Raw genomic sequence first — 22803 nt, 5'->3', positions numbered from 1 at the left:
GTCAAAAATTGTGAAAATTTGTGAAAATGCGTGAATTATAGTATTTGTATGAAAAATGGTGAAAATTTGTGAAAATGCGGGAATCATAGTTTTGCATGAAAATTTGTAATCTTTAGTCTTTTGCATGAAAATTTGTGTACTAGAGTCTTTTTCACGAAAGTTCGTGTACTACAGTATTATGAATAAAAATTCGTGATCTATAGTCTTTTGCATGAAAATTCGTGATCTATAGTCTTTTGCATGAAAATTCGTGATCTAATCTTTTGCATGAAAATTCGTGATCTATAGTCTTTTGCATGAAAATTCGTGATCTTTAGTCTTTTGCATGAAAATTCGTTTATTATAGTCTTTTGCATGAAAATTCATGATCTATAGTCTTTTGCATGTAAATTCGTGAACTATAGTCTTTTGCATGAAAATTCGTGTACTATACTCTTTTGAATGAAAATTCGTGATCTACAGTCTTTTGAATGAAAATTCGTGTACTATAGTCTTTTGCATGAAAATTCGCGTACTATAGTCTTTTACAAGAAAATTCGTTATCTATAGTCTTTAGCACGAAAATTCGTGAACACGAGTTGAAAAATTGCGAATTTTCATGCAAAGGACTACAATTCACGAATTTTAATGCAAAAGACTATAATTCACGAATTTTCATGCAAAAGACTATAGATCACGAATTTTCGTGCAAAGGACTACAATTCAAGAATTTTCATGCAAAAGACTATAATTCACGAATTTTCATGCAAAGGACTATAGATCACGAATTTTCCCTTAAAGGACTATAAATCACGAATTTTCATGCAAAGGACTATAGATCACGAATTTTCATACAAAATACTATAGATCAGGAATTTTCCTTCAAAACACTATAGTATACGAATTTTCATGCAAAAGACTACAGTACATGAATTTTCATACAAAAGACTACAGTACATGAATTTTCATGCAAAGGACTACAATTCACGAATTTTCATGCAAAAGACTATAGATCACGAATTTTCATGCAAAGGACTACAATTCACGAATTTTCATGGAAAAGACTATAGATCACGAATTTTCCTTCAAAAGACTATAAATCACAAATATTCATGCCAAAGACTGTTGTTCATGTATTTTCATGCCAAAGAGTATAGTTCATGCGTTTTTACGCATTTTCATGCTGATGACTATAGATCACAAATTTTCAAGCCAAAGACTGTTGTTCATGGATTTTCATGCCAAAGAGTATAGTTCATGCGTTTTCACGCGTTTTTATGCAAAATAGGTAAATAATGCTCTTTTTCAACTTTTCATGCAAAATCTTTGGGTGAAGATTCCTCGTGGGCGATTCCTTGAGTTCTTGCCATATAGGGTTATGATTTAGGCCCCCGTGTACACTATACCGGATTGCTATCGTAGGAAGTATAATATTCTTTGTATTAAAGAGAAGTGAAATTGTTCAACGTAAGAAACACAATCAAATAGACTAAATCTATCAGTTTAATAAGCTTTTACTCTGAACAGCTAATCCTTTAAAGCAAATGAAGATGTTGTGATGAGCGAATCCGGTATAGTGTAAACGCAGCCTTAGTTTTATAGTAGTTATAAGCATGAACGGTTTCCGTTGTCTGTTGAGATATTGTGGTGTTGTTCCTAAGCCTTTCAGGGTACTTAACGACTCCAATTTATCAGTTATCAAAGGGAGATCATTACAGTGTTTTCTAACAACCTTATTAGGCAATATATATGTTCTCAACCATTATGTTATAAATCACGGAGGAAGTTCAATTTACCCTAGGGCATTATACTCAATGCGTTCATTCAGCACCATTCTAATAAAAAATCTAAAGCTTGTTTAGAGCTTGAATTAGAGTTCTAATGTGAAAAACTTTACAACAGTAGACGTGTTTTCTCTAATACGCTCTTTGCTGTGTAGTGATCTTGTAAACCAAAAGAATGGAACAATTGGTTTGTGAAACAGTTATCGTCTAAAAACGGAGGATGGTTCAATACTTAAACCAAACACAGATATATTCTCGAAGTAAATGATCAGAATACTTTTATTTTGTCCATTTTGGGAGCTCTGCTTATAACATTTATAATAATATGAGATTACTTCCAGTTATACCTTTTAGTATCTTTTTGTAAGATTTTATTATACAAATGATCTGTATGGTAGAATCATTACGTCGGAAATAGTTATATGAAAAGACAAGAGCCACCAATTTTATAAAAAGCATAAAAGAGATGTATTTTGGATAAGATATACTTTAGAACTGCTTAACAATGCATTTGCGTGTATGTATGTTTTTTTACCTTTTATATCATATTGAGAAAGATTTATTGTTCTCAATTTTCTTTATTTCATAAACAAAAACCACGTTCATCACACAATTTCAATAAATTTGAAATGAAAAAAAATTGGTGAATATAATTGTATAACCATCTTACATTTCATGAGATGAATGAAGAAAGAAAAGGGGGTCACAATATACAAATTTAAATTTGTTTCAGTAAAAACGTCTTCTGGGCGAAATAATGTCAAAGAAATTCGTAATCCTTTAGAGGTCCACATGTCTTTATCTCCAAAAGTATACCCTGAAATAAAATTACTATATATATAATATATACATCCCTAATAAGACTTTCCTATATTACATTAATGTACATATTGAAATGTTTTAAATTACGTCATAACAAAAAAAGGAGACAAACGATTTTCATAGAAACATTTATGCTCCAAGTATGAGGAATTGGAGGAATTTCAGGACTAACTTCACAATAAAAACAGTGTATTGGGAATCGAACCCAAAGACTAAATTATACCGTTCATTTAACGTGTCCGTAACTACTATTTTGAAAATTGGGTAATTTAGAAGACTTTGTATTTATTGAAAACATTTGGATGTATTTTTATAATTCAAAATTAAATCTTCTTGAAACTTTTGCAGCTCAAAGTTGGTAAATTATTGCTTGACCTAGTAAAAAACCTTATCGAGAGAACAGATTGGTTACAACAGGAATAGACTTTTAGATAGCATCTTGTTGAAAGCAAACTTGTTTCGTCATCTTAAGATATTAAGTATTTGCAAAATTGTCTAAAGTCCTTTAATTCTCTAAACTATAGTGAATGAGCAGAATACAAAAACATAAAATTGGTCTTAAGCGAGAGAATGTGAAAAGAGGGCTGCAATTTTATCTTATTGATGCCATGTCGCTCAGCTTAGCATAAACTTCAAATGTTATTTCTTTTGGTTCCATGCATGGTTGTATAATGACAGCAGTACAAGTTTAGTCCCACACCAAGGTCACTGTTTTTTTTAAGACCTAACCGAAATAAAAAATCCCTAATGGAAAAACCTGAACGGTTGTAAACCAACACCGAACACAAAGGCACGAGAACTTGGAGAAAACTGAACAGGAAAAAACCATTAGGGATTTCAGCCGAAGTTCCGCGCCCCGGGGGACCTTAGAAACAAAAATCTTTACTTACCTTTGCAACGATGCAAATACCAAAAAAAAAAAAACCGTCATTTCTCAAAAGACACCTTCAAGTCCAAAAATCTTTCAAGTATTTTAGTTATGGATATAATTCGCCATTTTTAACGTACATACAACGTACGTACAAACCGCCACATTTTAGTTTTACCGCACGTAAACCGATAAGCGAACTCGACAATTTTCTACTTTGGACGAGAAAATTGTTTAATTTGGATGGGAATTTCTTTCAACGTGTGTTTTTCTTATCTAATCCACATCCGAATCAGTCGCACCTAGCGCCACCTTAGCAGTCCCTATTTTGCACTGTTTCATTCAGTGCTTGGCGCGCCCGGTGCCACTAACGCTTAAAGTTGGAGCAAGCGCTTGCTGCATGACATGGATTAGATAAATGTACTTCAAAATATTAGATAAATGTACTTTAAGCAGACAGACGAAATTTAATATTTTTTGAACAATTTAGAACATTTGAAGAAGCACACGTTAAGTTTGGTTAATGAGGGACCGTGGATGGTTTAACCAAACAACCGGCAGCGCTTAATTTAAGTTATGTTTTAGTTTGACAATTATCACATAGATGACTAGATAGCAACGCGAATGGTGAACATGGAAACCATCGTGTAACTATTTTGTATCATATGTGACAACGTCTGCGGTTTGTCTTCATGGTAACCATCAAAGAAAACAAACAACGTGCTTTTATTAAAACTATGTTTCGTGTTAGTTTGGTTAATATGAAGCCATTCCGCATACTTAGACCTGGTGTACTAAACATTTTTATATGCCTGTTTTTGCTGTGGCTTGCTGCATCGAAATTCCCAGGAATGAAGTTTTCTTTATAAGAAAACAACATATCCATTTTTACATTTACAGTAATTGCCACGCCGCTCCTAAACTGTAAATGTCTTGACAAACTGAAGACTATTTGAGTTTCAATTTGTCGATTTTAAAATGACTGACAAGATTAAAGTTTCCTTCGAAAGATTTTGAAAAATTTAGTCATTTCTCTTGATAGTGGAGTTCATCCTTTAAATTTATAAAGGTTGTAACCCCATACTCATTATCTAAGCGTAGCAACTACCCGCTGCAACTACAGCGCATGCCTAAGCTATCTAAACTTCCTACCTGCGCATGGCACCGGAATTCCGCCCTGAAAAGGAATGCCCCTTGAAGGAGGTAACCCTTCATGCCCTTAACTTAACTTAACCTAGTGCATGTTGCACCTACGGGTGACCTCCAACTGGGGTGGGTTGAACTACTCATGCATTATAGGGGATACAGCCTCCAGGAGTGCCTTAATAGTCACTGTAGAAAGCCATTCATGAAATTGGCTAACTACAACGACTGCATGCTTTTACCGTACTAGGGGAGAGATTTTTTCTTTCCACCAAAACGACCATCTTTCCTTTGTCTTCAATAGGACTTGCTCGCTTGATCCAGTCTTCTAAGGTCTTCTTACAGATGCTATTTGCATCCTCTACGCTAAGGTACCATTTGTACCCACTAACCCCAAGTTGAAGTTGCCTTCCTTTGGCCAAACTTCACTTGCATTTCCGATTCTAAGCTACATGGTCCTGTCTATCCTTCTGCGAAGCAACAACCGCTGCGATCATGCGTAGCTTCTTAAAGCAGTATATTCACACAGAGGTTTTTCAAATTCGAAGTTAAATTATATAGAATAAACACAATTACATGTCGATCACAGACTCAAACGTTGATACAACTTCACAAATGCAAATATACAAATTTTAAATTTTATTAATAATAGAGTAAAAAACGCTTTTATCCCCTCTCAATCAAGACTATTTTTGAAAATACAGTTGTAAATTTCTTTACTAAGATAAAGTTATTTGCATTCCTGCATTAAAAAAATAGTCTTATAGTGGAATATACTGCACACCAGGATTTGTTTGGGCTATTAAGTGAATTTTAATAGAGATTCGACCTGTTAACAGGCTTAACTCTTATCAAAAGGTGTTTTTATTACACTTACGGTTTTCGACGAATCCTTGGCAGTTTGATGTTTGACTACGATAAACGACGAATCCTTTGCCAATTGTGAAGGTGAAATGAGCGGACGCTGAGCACGGACAGCCACACGGAAGCCCAAAACAGTTTTTTTTTAAAAAATTCAAAAAGTTGATGGAGAAACCATCGAATCCAATTTTCAGGCTACCTGCCAAACATCCCCGATTTATGTCGACGACGGCAAGCACAGAAGCAAGATTGGCCATTTCTTACAACTGTGCATGTCGCTTACGGCATAAATATCGGAAATATCGACAGTCAGTCGGAAAATTAGGATTTTTAAGTTTTGTATTTTCATGCTAAAACAAAATTCCATGTTTTTATACCGAAGTCTTTTCAATTCAATTTCAATTATTGTCAAAATCTGGGCTTTTGATAATGACTTTGTTTTATTCTTCTGTGAACCAAATTCTCATACCACGATAAATCAACGCTTGCAATTCACTTCTTTTGACCATGCTGGAATCGCAATGTTTTCCCAGGAAAAAACCAGAAAAGATGTTTTAGAGCAGCCAATAAAACGGTCCAATAAAACAATTGTCCGTATACACACGCGGACACAATACTTGGAAACTGTTCAAAGGCAGTATTTAGTGTTTGCCTTTTAGCTTGTGATATGAACCTCTTTAAGGACAGAAGTCTAAGTTTTAAACTTCATTAGCGTAAACATAGTCCATCTTGATCGTTGTTCAAGGTATCTAAATGAGATAATCGAGGATATTACGTCAGTTCACAACATACATCTTGCAAACTTATAGACAAGAATATGAACGTTAAAAAGATACTTACTTTGAACATTTTATTCAATAAAGCCGTTTAAGGGAAGTGGAATTTCATTGAAAGTTATAAAATGTACAGCTGCCTAAGACAAATTGTTCTTTTTATGTGTAGCTCAGCCCACAAGGGATGTTCAACAAAAGCCACATCCGTATCCACCGAGAACAATGACCACTTTCTTTACTTAAACGAGTACAGCATCATGTTGAATATAACGCACCAACATTTGTTCGTTGTTTCTCAATCTTATTTGGTAACCACTTGTCGTTTATGGTTTACCAAAAATATTCAAGTCTAAAGTAAAACATATAACAAATATTTGATTCCATAACGAAAACTTTGCATAAGTAAAGGTCACTATATCGTTCTTATTTCACACATTAATGAGAGAAATAGTACTCTGTTAAAACGAATAGCAAAACACACATTTACCTATACTTGGAAAATTCTCAAGATATTGAGTTTCAAATTCTTATGAACATTCTTCGTGCTTGTAATGATGTACAGAATCAAATGACAGATTCTAAGTCCGAGTTCGTTTTTGAGCATTACACCATGCAGTTGCATAAACGTGTTGTGTTCTTATAGGTCAGTTTATACGTGCGTCATCAATTGTACATGGTATTCAGTTAAAAAAGGAATTATTAACTGCACCAACAATTATATTTTGAACAGGTGTATAAAAAAGATGACCTTTAAGACGATATTTCAATAGTTGCATGATTACTACGCCAATCCCATTCGTGCAGTACTGTGCATGTTTTGACGTTAGAACTTATGTCAAATTTCAAAGAGCAGAAAGCTTTTGCGCTTGTGACCAATAAATGATAAATTCGTATGCACAAGGGCTTTGCATGCACGATGTCCCAAAAATATCCCCACAGTACAAAACACTCTTGGGCGTTATTGTACGTCGAAGTAATTAATCGCGATGATAGAAGCAAGCAAAACGATTTTACAAATGAATGGTTTTTTTGTCTCAGAGGTAACAGAACGAGCGTTCCATAAAAGATGAGTAATCTGCATATGGGGACAATACGTCAATTTCTGAAGGTTTTCTTGTTTTTATACACCATTAACATTGTGGTCCCCCCAAATATGACACAATAGAACACATCTCATTGTTCATTATTAATTTCAACATACACAAACAGCAGTTAAGGCACAATGAAGTTATTTCTCTATCGTCATTTTTGAAGAGGATTAGCATGTTTATTTAAAACTGTTTCTCTTTAAAATCACCATACGACAATTAGAACTTGAAGTAATTTATCTTCAAGCAGGAGTAAACGCTACTGAAATGAATTGCATTCTCGAGACTAGCCATGCGCAGTAGACACAGTTCGTATGCCTTATTTTATTCAATTGCATTGGTAGATACTGAGGCTGCGTTTACACTACCGGATTCGCAAAAAGACAAAATGACTAAGAACATAATCATACATATATACCACACAGAAGTAGACAAGTTTGTTATTGCAACCATGCAAAGTGGTTAATTTTTCAAAAACATAAAATAGTTATACAATGTAGCACATGCATGCAGGAAACTTAAAAGGAGACAACCATAATACACATATCAACAATTTTCTCTGCTTAAATAAGCTTGGTTTCATTTAGGAAAACACTTAGTTAAGATGCTCTCATTGGGCTCGGAGTAGAAATTAATTTTTTGATAATTGCTCGTCTTGCTGAAGTGAGATGGTCAATATCCGCCAAATGAACTGCCACGACCCTGTGCTGTAAATATAGTTTAAAATACATAATGTAAGACATGCAAAATACCTCAACATATGAAAAACAACTGTAAGAAAAACATAAAATGACAACAACTTAAGAAAGACAGGGTGTATAAAAAAAAGAACCAAAACGTAACAAACAAACCTTTTGTAAAATTGGTTATGCCAATTCCTATGGGCTAATCCAGTTTATGCTAATCCTATCCACTAACAATATTATATGCACCCGTGGGATTAACATATAGGAGAGAGGCATTGAAATTATCACAATACAATTTCTAAAGGTCATTTTTTTTATACACCATGTATACATTTATCAGAATTGTTGACAGTGAAATACTAGGAGGGATCGAAATCTCAATACGTATAAAGATCAGAGACCACTCTGAGGCCAGTAGATAAAATATAGGTTTAGTAAGGAAAAAAAAGAAAAATGACTATATTTTTGTCATAACGTGAAACTGCCATATTTGGACTGCAATAAAAATTGTGAACGTAAACTATAGACATGGGAAGATCGATAATAGGAAGCTGGCCGTGGGATACTTGCATGCTGTATAATCCGTAGAACTCAATGTATTTCAAAAGAACTTAACACATCCTTCATCATATGAAGACCCCCCCTCTTTTAATTGTTGATCTTCCTTCCTACATTCCTGACTTAAGTCGTTAAGGATGCTATATTTTAAGGAAGAAAATATGGAGGTGCAGTAAATTGCAATAGAAATTGGTTGAAAATATATTGGAAAAACATATGATAAATAAAGTCTGGATCGTTTCACTAGTCAACATGTATACATAATCCTTTTCAAATGAAGTCAAATGTTGTCTTAAACGACGATGAAGACCAAATGCCAGCCAATGATGATTTACGTAACTTTGACTTTCTGTTTGATACTAGATTTTAGCTATAATCAAAGTCTGTTTCCTGTTCGACACATATCTAAGCTTGGGGTACGTTGAATGAAAACATTTTACCTCGTGGATTGCTTTGAAACATTGACATAACACTGTTGAATGGAAGTCTTTGTTCTCTTGTTTGTGATGAAGTAGAAGAATCTAATCACAAATGTGGGAAAGTATGTCAGAAAATTTGCTATTGAATGACAAAGAATTTCAGATGCATTTCAATAATTTGTCGCTTATCATGTGCAGGTTTTTGAACAAATTTTTATTTTTTGTACAATGCTGCTCGTCACAACAAGATAGATACTCCGCGGGGAATTCTTTTATCGTTAAAGAAATCTTGGCAAAAGTGAAAGTTTTGTCAACAGGAAAATTGGTATAGACATATTTCGAATTTTAGATAAATCATAAATGAACATAAATCAGCTAGACATTAACCAAGTATAAAATTAAATCGTAAAATCAACAGTAATACCTTGCGGCCGAGAAACAGGTTTTACAGGAATGGATTTATTTTCATCACTGCTATCTGTCTCAGTGTCGCTGTCAGCAGAACTACTACTATCAGCTTCATTCATTCCAATGTTTGAAGATGAAGTTAATGATCTATTGAATTCTTGATCAGGAAACATTAAAATAGTCTCATAATTTGAAATTGTTAACTTTTTAATATTTAATGTATAAAAACTGGCTAAAACAATGCTTATATTACTTCAGTAATTCATAATTTTGCATTTCATATGTTTTATACCAATTTATTAATTCATAAAGTGTTTTCTATTGAGATGTGAAATGAGAAAATGAGAAAGTATTGCAATCCCCTCAAGATTATCCTAAAGCTTGTTTTCCACTAGCCACGCATCGTAACGTATCGTAGCAAAACGTAACAGGGCGCATGCGTGCTTATGAATTTGATGGTCAATAGGCGCAAGCACGTATGCGCCATGTGCCTACGATACGTTACGATACGTGGCTAGTGGAAAACAGGCTTAACACAAATCACAATTGTATGATGTACATTTTTATCGATACCAAGTTTGCCATCGCCTCATATAAATATAGATAAATTAATTCACTTATAATATTGTTACAAACATCTAAAAACAAAAGGCATCAAAGCGAAATATATTGTCTAAATAGTGAACCAAATACTTATATCAATGCAGAAATTAAATGCATGTTAAAAGTAGCGTAGACAATGTCGTCAATAAGCTTAACACCTCATAAAATGAACTGAAAAACGCAAGATATGGGCAAAAAAAGTCTCACCTGGTTGGTTCATTAAAGGCGTAGTCAACGTTGAGGCAATATGTAAATTTCCAACAGGTCTTACACGTTGCATAACATTTCGATCTTGGTTCAAAATCCGACTGAAAGGATCCGTTAATTGTTTCGTGTGAGGTAATGGTAGTACGGGACGAACAAGCTGTACAGAAGGTAAACTATCCACCTTGGACACAGCAAGTAAAGAGGATTGCGATAGTGTTGCCAAGTCTTTAGTACTGTTCAACATGCTAAATAAAAGCATTAGATTGCTATGAATGTTACGTGTCCAACATACTATATAAAAACGTTACATTGATACGAATTTCAAGTGTATTAAATAATAGGTAAAAATAATGCAGTAAAACGTTCACTGATATAAAATTTTTTTATTGAACAAGCTTTCGGCTGTCTGTCTACAGCCGTCGACGGGTTATAAAAGAAATGAATAGGGTGTAACACTATATAAATACATAAAAAAAAAGCCGAAATAAAGTAGTATGATATAATGTTCTATGTGATAGGTATAGTTACTGTTTTTTTAAAAGAATATTATATTGTGGTGGAAGTGATCTTGAGTTGTTATCAGCTGCTTTAGTTATTCCAGTGTGCCATGATTCTAAAGTTTTTCGTGTTCTGTAGTTTCCTCTGTCAATGATACAAACATTTTCGAAATCAATTTTATGGTTATTGTCCCAAGCATGGATAGCGATGTTTGACCCCCGAGTGTGTCCCAATTTGATATTCCTCGTGTGTTCTTCCTTTCTTGTAAGGAAACATCTTCCTGTCTCACCGATATAACCCCAATCGCATTCTTTGCAGAGTATTTTATAGATGACATCGGTTTGCTCTTCAATAGGTGGTTTGAGTTATGGGAATTCTTGTTGTAATGTCTTAAGTGGTTTGTTAGTGACTCTTATATCGTATTTTTGTAAACTTGTTCAATAAAATTTTTTATATCAGTGAACGTTTTACTGCATTATGTATAATCCTGATATCGGATCACGCATTTTTCCTAATAGGTGAAAACATTAAGATTGATAAGAATGTCATGAGTTTAACATACTACAAAAAACATTAGATTGATATGAAAGTCACGTTGTTTAACATATTATATAAAACATTACGTAGATTGATAAGAAAGTCATGTCGTGTATTACATAAAAAAGTAGATTGGTATGGAAGTCAAGAACTCAAGGCTTTAACAAACTAGACAAAACATAAAATTGATTTAAAACTCTCGTTGGCACGTCAATAATTTATGTTATGAATTAAAATTTATGACAAATATGTAAATCATTAATTTTAGTTTGATCTCGGCTTGTCATAATGTACACTTCATCTGAATAAATCATTTTAAGAATAAGATTCGCTGTTCAATAATTGATAAGGTTCAAGTTGTTATTTCACTGTTCTTTTGAGAACCCAATAAATCATTTTAAGAATACGATTTATTGCTCAAAAATTCATAAGGTTCAAGTTGTTATTTCACTGTTCTTTTACACGACATACACACTGTAAGAGTAACTTTAGATTCGACAAGTACTCTCTCTTTTCGTATTGTAATTCGAAAGAGAGAGTATTTGTCTCATGAGAGTACTCATTTCTTATGGTAATTTTCCCTCTCTTTTATCCGTTTATCAAAACGGCAGCGATATGTTTGAATTTTGAAATGCCAATGTACTTGAAATAAATTGAAGCTAAGAATCAGTACATCCAAAGTACAAGAATCAATTTCCTACCTTTCTGATGGTACTGTTTTCGTTTCTTGCTTTTTCAACAGAGTGGGAGGCGTTCGCTTTGTTTTGTTAAATATTTTGGCCTTTGTCGATTCAGTTGAGACGAAATTTGACGTCACTAATTTCGCGTTTTGATTGTCGCTGATTTCGTGTTTAGGTTTTTCATTTAAACCTGCAAGCGATATGTCCGCTGTACCAATGATCGCTGCCTCTTTAACCTTTTGCTGTAATTGTATGAAAGCAATGATAGCAGAATCATTAAATGCAACATTTCCTATATTAGCAGCAAACAGCAATTCGGCATGGCTTTTTAGAGTCTTCAATTATTTCCACATGATCTCAAAAGCACCAGATTAATTATGCATTTAAAATTGACGACTTCAATATTTGCTAAGTGCTAAACCACACCACCAATTTTCGTGAATGGTTATTATAAAAGCTCTTTGAAACAGTTGTCAAACCTGTTGTTTAATCATCTTCTGCTTTTGATTTTGCTGTTTTTTCGCACGGGCGGCTGCAGCACTTGCTTCGTGAAGCTTTTCTATAATTGTCAAAAACATGAATATAAATCAAATGGTTAAGTTTTAATACGCAGTAAAAACAACAGCAGCAATCGAAAAAAGGGTATATTTTTGACAGAAATTACCAAATTCTTCAATAGTCCTGGTCTTATGAAGATATATCCAAACTTTCCGCGCATTATCGTACTTCACACAAGGATCTTTCTCATAATGCAGTCGATCTAGTGCTCCACTTACGACTGTGTGGATCTATATATAGGATTATCTGCCGTGGTTTATATTGGTAGAAGTTTAACTCCGTTTATAAAAGTTCCTTTAAACTGTTCACTAGCTTTAGGTAAATATAGTAAAAATATTTTCATTGCAAAAATTTGTCCCAAATATTCATCAGAAGAAGGAAAGGCTTCATATGTTTAACGTCAATTTTTAGGATGAAGTACAAACGAAACTTATACCTGCCCATCAGTCGCATTTGGACTGATGTATTGTGAATCCTTCAGCAAAAGACAAACCTATAGATTAATCATGCATGCATTAAAGAACGAGACGGAAAATCAACTTAAAAATAAAACGACTTTCACTCATAAACCAATGTCCATAAGCACCTCAGCTCTAGTTCCTTCTCCATTAGGAAGTCTTGCAGCAGCATCACGTACTAATGTTAAAATGGTGACGTATGGAGGTCGTTTGGAAACTAATAATGAATGCTCTCTTGCTTTGTTTAAATTGGATTCTTTCGTAAATACGCCCTAAAACAACGGAGATTTTTAAATCATTGTAAAAACCATATAATGCATACATATGACGCGAGTATTTACGTACTTTTTCAAGACACATCAAAACTTTTAAATACAAAGATATAAGGAATTTAAAAATCCAACAAATTCTAAAGGATTGATTATCATATTGAATATGTATGATAACTATATACGAACCTTTACTGGAGCGACTATCGATTCAAATCCATGCATCTTGTAAATAAAAGGCTTGTGAGGATTTTCATATCGTAATTGTTCCTGCAGCAAAAACAAAAGTTTTCTGTGATGAAAATTATGAAAACCTTTTGTCAAAACCCAATTTGCACGCAACAAACCTGTTCTTGATACTCAGATTTCTCAATATCTGTACTGGGTTCAACAACATAATCAGTGCGTCTGGATGTAAACAAACATAAACACATAAAGATTAACGAAATTTCGATGAAAAAACACATAAAAAGAGATGAAAAGAAGAATGGATACCCAATGGGGAAATTTGTGAAAGCAAATGGACACTGACATGCACAAGACCATTCATAGTAGCGTCAAAACAGAGTTTTTTTTACATTCTTAAGGAAAATTATGTTTTAAAAATGAAACGAAGGCGAGACCAATAGCTTAGTCGAACTCAGTCCCAAAAAGATGCTAAATTTGTTATTTTGAGCAAGTTTTCGTGTATTTCTTCTATGACACGGAGCAGCCAGAAACGCAGGCTCTAATCAGCAAAACAGTGCCAAAAGCCCCACGCAAAAAAGAGCGAATCAACATTTGCTTTCATGTGTTTCTCCTTCGGTGGGATTGTTTCCCCAAATTGCGCTATCTTATCCAGTCTTTAGGCAAATTCTCATAGTCCATAATCTCATTTTTTATAAGGCTTGAATTAAATAAGGCAAATTGTTATCTGGCGAATAAGGCGAATTCTGCACGGCTGTTGACAAGATCATTTCAACAATACATGAAATCCATGTCAAACAATGAGATGAGCTGCAGAGTTAAATTTTTTAAAATTTCGACAAACAAAAATACACATATTTTGACTTACGGTATTACTGTTGCAGCTGAAGATGGCGGATTACCCTGCGATAAATGTCAGTTAAAAATGTCAATGTATCACAAATTCATAAAATACAAATCAAATAATCACACACCGTAATTGCATTATCTTTAAAGTCAAGCCAATGTTCGAACAAAGGAACAAGATCACTATCTTTGTCACGCAAAGTTCCTGTACAATGATGGTGCGAAACATAAAGTATGAGCGGACATGTTAAAATTTTTCATCCCAATCTACCCACAATTGCTAGAAAATTATTTCCACGGAATTACGATCCTATGGTACGGTTTTTAAAAACATTACTGATACTATGATTTAAATATATAGAAAGCACGTTACCAATCCATTTCCACTGATGAACCTTCTGCTTGAAGATGACCATAGGAATGTATGGGGGACAGTTGTGTACATCTAAATAAATTAGGAATAATGTAATACACAAATCGGTCATACAGAAAACGATAGACACGAAAGAAGATGACATAACATGCAATCTACTCTATAATTTATACTGATTTTATTTGATTTGAAAACTGTACATAAATAAGACAAAAAGAACCTTTTCCACTGCCAGCAAGGAATTTTAAAGCACATGGTATCAAGTCAATCCAATTTTTTTCTTTTTTACTCCAAGCACTGGCATCGAACGAGGGTGATTGCTGAACAAATTTACAGAAAACCATTATCTTATGATATCTTATGATTGAGCTTTACTGTAAAAGAGAGTAGGAATTACCGTAAAAATTTTAACCTATATATTGCTAATAACGAAGACAGTCTTCGGTGCCAACAAGATTTTGTAAGTTATAGATACGTACCTGCCAGTCACGAACCATTCGTTCCAACTGAAATAAACAAAAATAACATCTTATGTACAGCAGGATTCAGCAGTAGCAAGAGTTCATTATAAGCAGGATTTACGTCCTTGTACTAAACCAATAAACATGCAGTTCGAACCTAAGCCACCACCGCTAAATTAACTTTGAAAAATTTCAATAAAATTTGAAGTTTCCATTTTTCCAATTGTTTTTACGTTTAAAATATTTTGCTATATGAATATTTCTAACTGAAGAAAATATCTGTGATAATATTCAAATTCGTTAACTAAAATGTGCAACTTAAAATTTATATGTACTTACTGATCGCTGGAACCTTTCGTAAAGTCACCATTTACTGAATAAAAGTTCTCAATCTCTTTGAATAGAACTTTACTACATGCATAAGAAATGAAGAAGTGAGCATACTGTATGTACCTGATCAAGATCAGCGGTAGTGTCAGGAAGATCCAAAAATATATCACGCAATAACGAAAAGAAAGATGGACAATTTCTGCGCATTAATTTGAGGCTAAATCAATGAAAAAAGATCGTTGCTTTTTTTTAACATTATTTACGTTATGTATTTTTAAAAGTCAATCAACCTTTTAACATCATCTGCACCATCAATGCTAAAATCGACCAATGTATCATCTATCCTAGGTTTTTGGAGAGAAGAAAGGCTAACAGCAGGCAAAGTGGAAGCAGAAGATTGATTTTTTGTAGCTGCGCTTGGTACAATGCGCTTTTTCTTCAACATCTTTTTCTTTTCACGTTTATCTTTCACTTTGTATTTTCTTTTTATGACTAAATGAAAAGGATTTTTGTTTTTCTTTCGCTTCAATACTTGAACAACAACATATTTTTCCGCTGAAGATAAGCAAAATACATGTAACACTATGAAACGATAAAAGAACCTGATTTTGAAGATTTTCTTGCGACGACATTTGTCCTGGCAATTACATCTTCCAAAGTTATGTATTCAGTTTCTAGCTCAGGTGAAATCTGTAGAGTAGATCCCTTTTATTAATAATAAGTAATCAAATGTATCATACATGCAGATTTTCTTGTATCATTAATCATAACATACCTCTTTATTAATCCGTTTTTTCCAATGACTTTGCAGCAGTCTATAATAATCTTCTTCAGAAAACAGACGCCTTGAATCTGGAGTTACGTTACCCGTTTTACGGTCGCCATTATGACGATTTGTGCACGGAGCTCTACTATTACCATTAAAAACAAAATGTGTTTCTGTGTTAATATCTATAAGAAAAATAAAAAGATTGAAAAATAATATTCGTCTAAAATACATAATATGAATATCATTACTATAAATAAAAAATACCTTCATCGTCTGAAGAAATACTCTGATCCTGCAAAATTCAAAAAGAAAATACAACAAACATAAAAATTAAGAAAATAACAATTACTCATTTATCCAAGATACACATTAACCTCACACTCATCTTTTATCTCATTCAAGAATCTATATAAATTTACAAAAAATATGTCAGTTGTAATTGATGTCAGACATAAAACATTCATTTTGAGTTTCATGGTGACTACGCCAGGTCAAATTAACACACTGCATGTAACGTGCGAATACTGTATACAAAATTATGGACGTAATCTTTGGTCAGTTTGGTGAGTGATTTTGTTAAAGTTTTTCCACGTAACAATGTTAAAATAAAAATATGGCTGCTTGCTTGAGGGTAGAAGGATGGTGCGAACAAACATATCAACAAATATAATCTCCCTCCCCTCAAGGTAAAAAGATAAGTACGTTAGACAACTTTAAGTTTCTCAGTGATTCCATGAGAATATACACAAAAATGATGACAAAATCTCAGGGGCAAAATGACAAAAAGTTCCCAATAGTTTCGCGGAAATTTGATAAATTTACATAGCGGTGCATTACCTTCTATATTTTGCTTCGAGACTTCCACTTAAAGCTTCATGTCGAGCTCGGTTGTTATAGCTGCATATAAATAGAGATGCATTTGATATTTAGGATCAATCAAATTGAATAATGTTCAAGCCAGGAATCGCAAACATAGTAAAAGTTACAATCTAATGGACACAATAAAGACCTTAAAAACATTGATGTCATTAGTTGAGCGTTTGGAATGACTTGAGTCATAACTTCCTGCAAAGAAAATATCATTGCAATAAATAGATGTCATACGTGCGAATGACGTATATTGAAAACGAATGTGTTTTAGTAGTGTTAAATATGAATTTTTTCCAACTGAAAACTATCAATCATATTTGAAATTGAACAAGTGAGCTTTTATGACATTTATATCTACATTTCTTTCAATTTTTGAGAAGCATTGGTGATGAAGAGCAAATGAATTGAATAAATAAGTACTAATTAACATCCATGTCTTCGTATATGATACCTCTCTGGAGAGAAGAACGCCCATGATTAAATTGCGATAAAATTTCTTCAACCTGAGCTAAATGTTAAAAGATACAAGAAGATGTTCAACAAAAAGATTCAAAGAAATAAATACTCATTCAAAAATGATAAACCTACCTTGTATTCCTTCATCTTTGCTTTCTTGCACATTTTCCTGTAATTGACGATGTCAGACGTGTAAAGGCCATCTATAAAATAATGTTAAACATATTGAATACAGGAATTGAGGGATTTAGAAGAAGCTACGCACATTCTTATAATCCGTGCTAACTTCACATCACACATTACAATGAAACTATAGGCGAAGTCTAGCCTGCAGCAAACATATCCAACGCCCCCCCCCCCAAAATAAATTTGAGAGATTAAAAATCTTGCACCAAATCCCTAAAACCACACCTACATAATGTAACTGCGATGTTCCACAGTAACTATTTGATAGACTTCTTTTTTGTATCCGTACAGGAGATCAAATTTTAAAAGTATACCTATGCGCATGCCCTGGGATCTCCTTACAAATTCCATGCCTCCCCCCCCCCAAAAAAAAATTTCATAAAGTGTCCGCCACTGATTGCACACATCACATTTTAAGGATTCAAGAAGCAAAAGACATACAATTGTATCAATTCGTATCTTCCACTGAATACTCAGTCTCCATTAAGTTATTTATTATATTTTTCAGTCTCCCATTAAAAAATAATTCTATTCTTTCGTTTCCCATAGCAAAAAAGTTCTGTTCTTCAGTCTCGTATTAACAATTTCAGTTCTCAGCATTTGTCGATAGTTGCAGATACGTAACTAGAGTGGATTTTCTTACTGTACAGTTTATAATCCAGACGACAATTTAGTCAAGAATTAACGATAGAGCAATCATATTAAAAATCAGGCTTTCCACTCATATTTCCATAAAACATGCAGCCAATACCGTGGAGTTTTTGTTGGAAAGTTTGCAATGGATTGCCAAACTTAAAATTCTCTCCATTAAAAAGCGATCTATAGAATTTACAAAATCACAAAAACATAAACGTACAGTGTAATTAAAAGTTTAAAACAATCGAAAAAGTAAAGAACAGATCGTTGAGGTGAAATATAAATAAGCATGACAATAACTTGCCGTAGATTATCTTCCTGCGCATGCGGGTAATCAGTAGGAAGGACAGGAAGGAATTTCTGCAAGTACAGAAAAGAAAATTACGTACATGCTACAAATTATTACAATAAATAACAAGAAAAAGGGAAAACGATAGTTGTTTTGGCCAAAAACTGCCTGTAAGTAATAAAACAAAAATAATGGCGAAATTCATAGTTAGAAGCGTTTTTCTAACTTGGCTGAGTAAATATCCCTATTTTACGTTTTCATTTTGGTCAAAAAGACCAAAAAGTGTTCAAAAGTTTAAGTACAGTGAAGAATTCCAGGAATCCAGACAGCAACGCACCAAAAAGTGCAACATATGGCACGATGCGGAGCTGCAACTATTTGTAAGGGAAGAGAAAGAAAAAGGAAAGAGGAGTTCTGAGGAGCTATATAATCTGTAAAATTGTTTTGACAAATCAGTGGAGTTCTGAAAACATAAAGGACCTAAAAGAAACTTAGAGATGCACAACTTCAACTTGAACGACGAGTACTCTAAACTTAGTCACACAATGTACCGTTGCCAATCTTACTGTAGCTAATCCTACTGTAGCTAATCCTACTGTAGCCAATCTTACTATAGCCAATCCTACTGTAGCTAATCCTACTGTAGCCAATCTTACTATAGCCAATCCTACTGTAGCCAATCCTACTGTAGCCAATCTTGCTGTAGCCAATCCTACTGTAGCCAATCTTACTGTAGCCAATCCTAATGTAGCCAATCTTACTGTAGCCAATCTTACTGTAGCCAATCTTACTGTAGCCAATCCTACTGTAGCCAATCTTACTGTAGCCAATCCTCTTACTTAGCCAATCTTACTGTAGCCAATCCTACTGTATCCAATTCTTAAATGTAAAGCAAGTCCTACTTAGTATTGTTCTCCCATGTTTCCAAAGTCAAATGAACTTAAGACAGACATGTCAGCAATTACCTTTAAATGACTTTTGTTTTCTGGAGTTAAAACATGCTCCCATGTTTCCAAACTGAGTACAGATGCAAACACTTCAGGCTACAAAAAATAGAAGAAATTATTTAAAAATTGGTAATTTTATATGAACAACAGAACAACTTGTTGCAGGTTTAGTTTATGGCACTAAATCCTCAAATCGAGACCAGAGATAATGTGGCACTACTGAATACAACAAGAATAACATTAAAGATGCATAATCTACAAAAAATAGTTTGAATCTTGATTATGCATCAGAATGGCAGGCATTACACAGATTGCTTGATAGGTTTAGAATGCACAATTTAGCAACTCTCTTTGAGCATTATCTTTCATGAAAAGGGATGTAGATAGAATTGTGTAAGCACATTGTAATTTCAAAGTTCATTTCTATAATGCAATTCATTTGTATAATGATAAATATTATTCTCTGATACCTTTATTGCAGTGGTGCCAGTAAGGGGGAAGCAAGGAGTGATGACTGCCCCCCCAAATATTTTGCAAAGTTAAGTCTTTATAGATGTAAGTTGAAAATGCCAGTGTTATCGAACAGAGCGTAATATATGTAAATGACATTTTGGTGGTGGTTTGCTCCCCCAAAATAAACCAAACAACTGCTTTTTTTCCAAATAGTAAAATCAATCTCTCTTGTGTTTGGTTACTCTGGAACATGACCACGTTTACACACCTACGCGCACTTGGCATTTACTTCTTGTAGGCCCCAAATTTTTGCTTTCTCTATAGCAACTTAGGAAGGTACATGATACACTGTATAGCATTAGTTACTTTTATCCTAGATCCCAGGGCCCTAAAAAACATGAGGCACTTGGCATTTGCAGCATTTGAAACTATGTAAAACCTGTGCTTCTCTGAAAAGAATAATACAAAATTGTCACACTGGCAGCATATGCATGTTTAGTGGGCTAAGTACGTAACTAAATATTGTACTTGTATTGAGATTGCATAGGTGACTTGCTAAACTGACACATATGATTTGACTTATTGTATTGAATTGAATTATTGTATTTATTGTATCGAATTAGATTTCACATAACCACATTAATTATTACACTGTACACACTAAACATCTTGTCAAAAGACAAATTGACAACATAATTTCCAGACTGAAGGTTGAGCAAACATGCAATATTTCAATCAAAATGTTGAATTTAATAATATCTATGATCAGTAGCTGAGCCTGCAGAAACTACAAATAATTGTTTTGAAAATTACGTAATGCAAAACCAAAGTGATCTAAGGCTCTCAATAAGTTATGGTAAGACCAAAATAACCTAACCCCTGACAATAAACACAAGTAACAAAAGAAATATGTAAAATGTTCCACTAAACAAGAAGTCCTAGCCTCGTCCCAGACCCCAGTCACCTACAAAAATGAAAAATGTAGCATTGAAGTTCGAGTTTTTAACGTACGTTTTCAATTAGTTCAATAGGAATATCAATCTCCGTCCCATGAATATTACATTTTTCCATCTTTAATAGCAGGACTAAAATTTAGATCAAAACATACTACCATATTGCCATAACTCAAATTGATTTGTATTGAATTATTATTTGTTTGTGTTGAAAATGGTGTTGAATTGATTATTTGATTTGAACAATTGATGAGTCTCAGACTTGTCAGCGGAAATTTGCAAACACCCACATCCTTACTTCATATAACGTCGTGTTTTTAAAATCTAAAGACTCGACACTTTAGTCATAAGGCCCCGTTTACACTATACCGAATCGCTATCGTAGCAGGTTGAATATTCTTTGTATTAAAAGGCAATGAAATTGTTCAATGTCAGAAACACAATCAACTAGAATAAATCTATCAGCTTAATAAGCTTTTACTCCGAACAGTTAACTTAACCCTTTAAAGCAAATGAAGATGTGATGAGCGATCATGAGCGAATCCGGTATAGTGTAAACGCAGCCTTAAGATAGACTGGTGCTAGCTTGTGAATTTGTTAGTTATTTTCAATTGTGCTATTTTTCAATGCTTCATAGCGTCCTTCGAAAATCTTGGTGTGACATTTTTCAAAGGAGAAACTGAACCGATTATACTCTCCAACTGAAATAGCGGATTATTTTATCTAACACAGATACTACAAATGTTGCTACAAGCATTCGAATGTAAAGTTGTTTTGGAGTGCGTAACCCTAGACGATGTCACTCAAAAATAATCTCATAACAATAAAATACGAAGAATATTATAAAAAATAAAGGATAAAGAATATATAAAAAATAAGGAGCTTAATGTTCAAACGCTATTCATCCGACATAACTATTTATGTCTTAAAAACTTAAATAAACATTAACCAAACTCTGACCCTAACCAAGATTACTGTAATATTTTTACGTTTTGGTTGATAAAAAATGAAAGATTAAGTCGATTTTGAGAACGACAAAATATCTGTATAATTCGATAAAATCCGACTTACCGGGGTGGGGTTCGAACAGTGGCGGATTACTAATTTCGGAGCCTGTAGGCTAAGACAAAGTTTTGGGCCTTTAAGCAATATTTATTCCTCCCACTAAGTTCAGTTTTTCTGATACACGAAGAAGTCTTAGAAACTACACATTTATCTTAACCCTATTGTACTTTAAATGTATTATTGCATATTGATCAGGGGATTCAGGGCCATGAAAATGTCTGTTTTACACTTTACGTTATTGAAGTTATATAAAATGTATTTAATGGAGTAGACTTGTACCTAATTTGTATAATTTACAAATAAAATTTTGACTAAAATAGCTAAATTCATATTATATTCATTGTTAATTTGTGCATGTTAATTTTATTTAATGTACTGTATTTACCAAATTACCATAAATGAACAGTGTAAAATACGTTTTATGAAGTTCAATGGCTTTGCATGCAAATAACTGTTTAGTTACCTCAGGCAGTGAGTGATAACTCGTGTCAAAAAATTTTGTAAGCAGTGTTTCACTTTTAAATTTAAAGTGAAAACGAAAGTTAATACATGGTCATTTTTCGCCATCCTGACTTTCAATCAACACGTTCAAATCACATCAGCGAGGACATTTTCACATTTTATTAACGGCGACTTTCAAAGTAATTAGAGCATTACTTAAGTAAAAACATTATTGCCTCGGGATCTTTTGTTATCACAGGGATATGATAAGTCTCGTGAGGTTTAGTAAAAGTCCAAGGGCTGCGACTCCATCGGACTTTTACTAAACCTTCCTCGGTTTGCG

The 22803-nt window shown here is 33.6% G+C and overlaps 1 protein-coding gene across 2 annotated transcripts; it reads right to left on the bottom strand.

The window, feature by feature from the left end:
• Nucleotides 1-7403: 7403 nt before the first annotated feature.
• On the bottom strand, nucleotides 7404-21174 carry LOC124446573 (nuclear factor related to kappa-B-binding protein-like). Of its 2 annotated transcripts, XM_046997416.1 has the most exons (30): nucleotides 21013-21174; nucleotides 19567-19644; nucleotides 18617-18672; nucleotides 18428-18495; nucleotides 17623-17693; nucleotides 17486-17542; nucleotides 17174-17229; nucleotides 17002-17061; nucleotides 16539-16569; nucleotides 16429-16456; nucleotides 16171-16346; nucleotides 15998-16085; nucleotides 15686-15887; nucleotides 15519-15612; nucleotides 15084-15110; nucleotides 14825-14924; nucleotides 14605-14676; nucleotides 14360-14436; nucleotides 14254-14288; nucleotides 13547-13607; nucleotides 13389-13469; nucleotides 13059-13202; nucleotides 12909-12965; nucleotides 12579-12702; nucleotides 12394-12473; nucleotides 11936-12156; nucleotides 10200-10444; nucleotides 9406-9546; nucleotides 9003-9083; nucleotides 7404-8025 (listed from the first exon to the last, which is right to left on the bottom strand). In XM_046997416.1, the coding sequence occupies exons 1-30, from the start codon at nucleotides 21070-21072 to the stop codon at nucleotides 7991-7993; spliced, it is 2706 nt and encodes a 901-aa protein (XP_046853372.1). In that variant the 5' UTR covers nucleotides 21073-21174; the 3' UTR covers nucleotides 7404-7990. The 2 variants fall into 2 exon arrangements, with proteins under 2 accessions (XP_046853372.1, XP_046853373.1); XM_046997417.1 differs by lacking the exons at nucleotides 18617-18672; nucleotides 19567-19644; nucleotides 21013-21174 and having other exon boundaries at nucleotides 16544-16569; nucleotides 18428-18449.
• Between the last annotated feature and the right edge of the window lie 1629 nt (nucleotides 21175-22803).

Source organism: Xenia sp. Carnegie-2017, unplaced genomic scaffold, assembly GCF_021976095.1.
Source record: "Xenia sp. Carnegie-2017 unplaced genomic scaffold, XeniaSp_v1 HiC_scaffold_22, whole genome shotgun sequence".
NCBI lineage: Eukaryota > Metazoa > Cnidaria > Anthozoa > Malacalcyonacea > Xeniidae > Xenia > Xenia sp. Carnegie-2017.
Note: the sequence above shows the minus strand (reverse complement) of the source record. Positions and strands in the feature narration are given on the sequence as shown.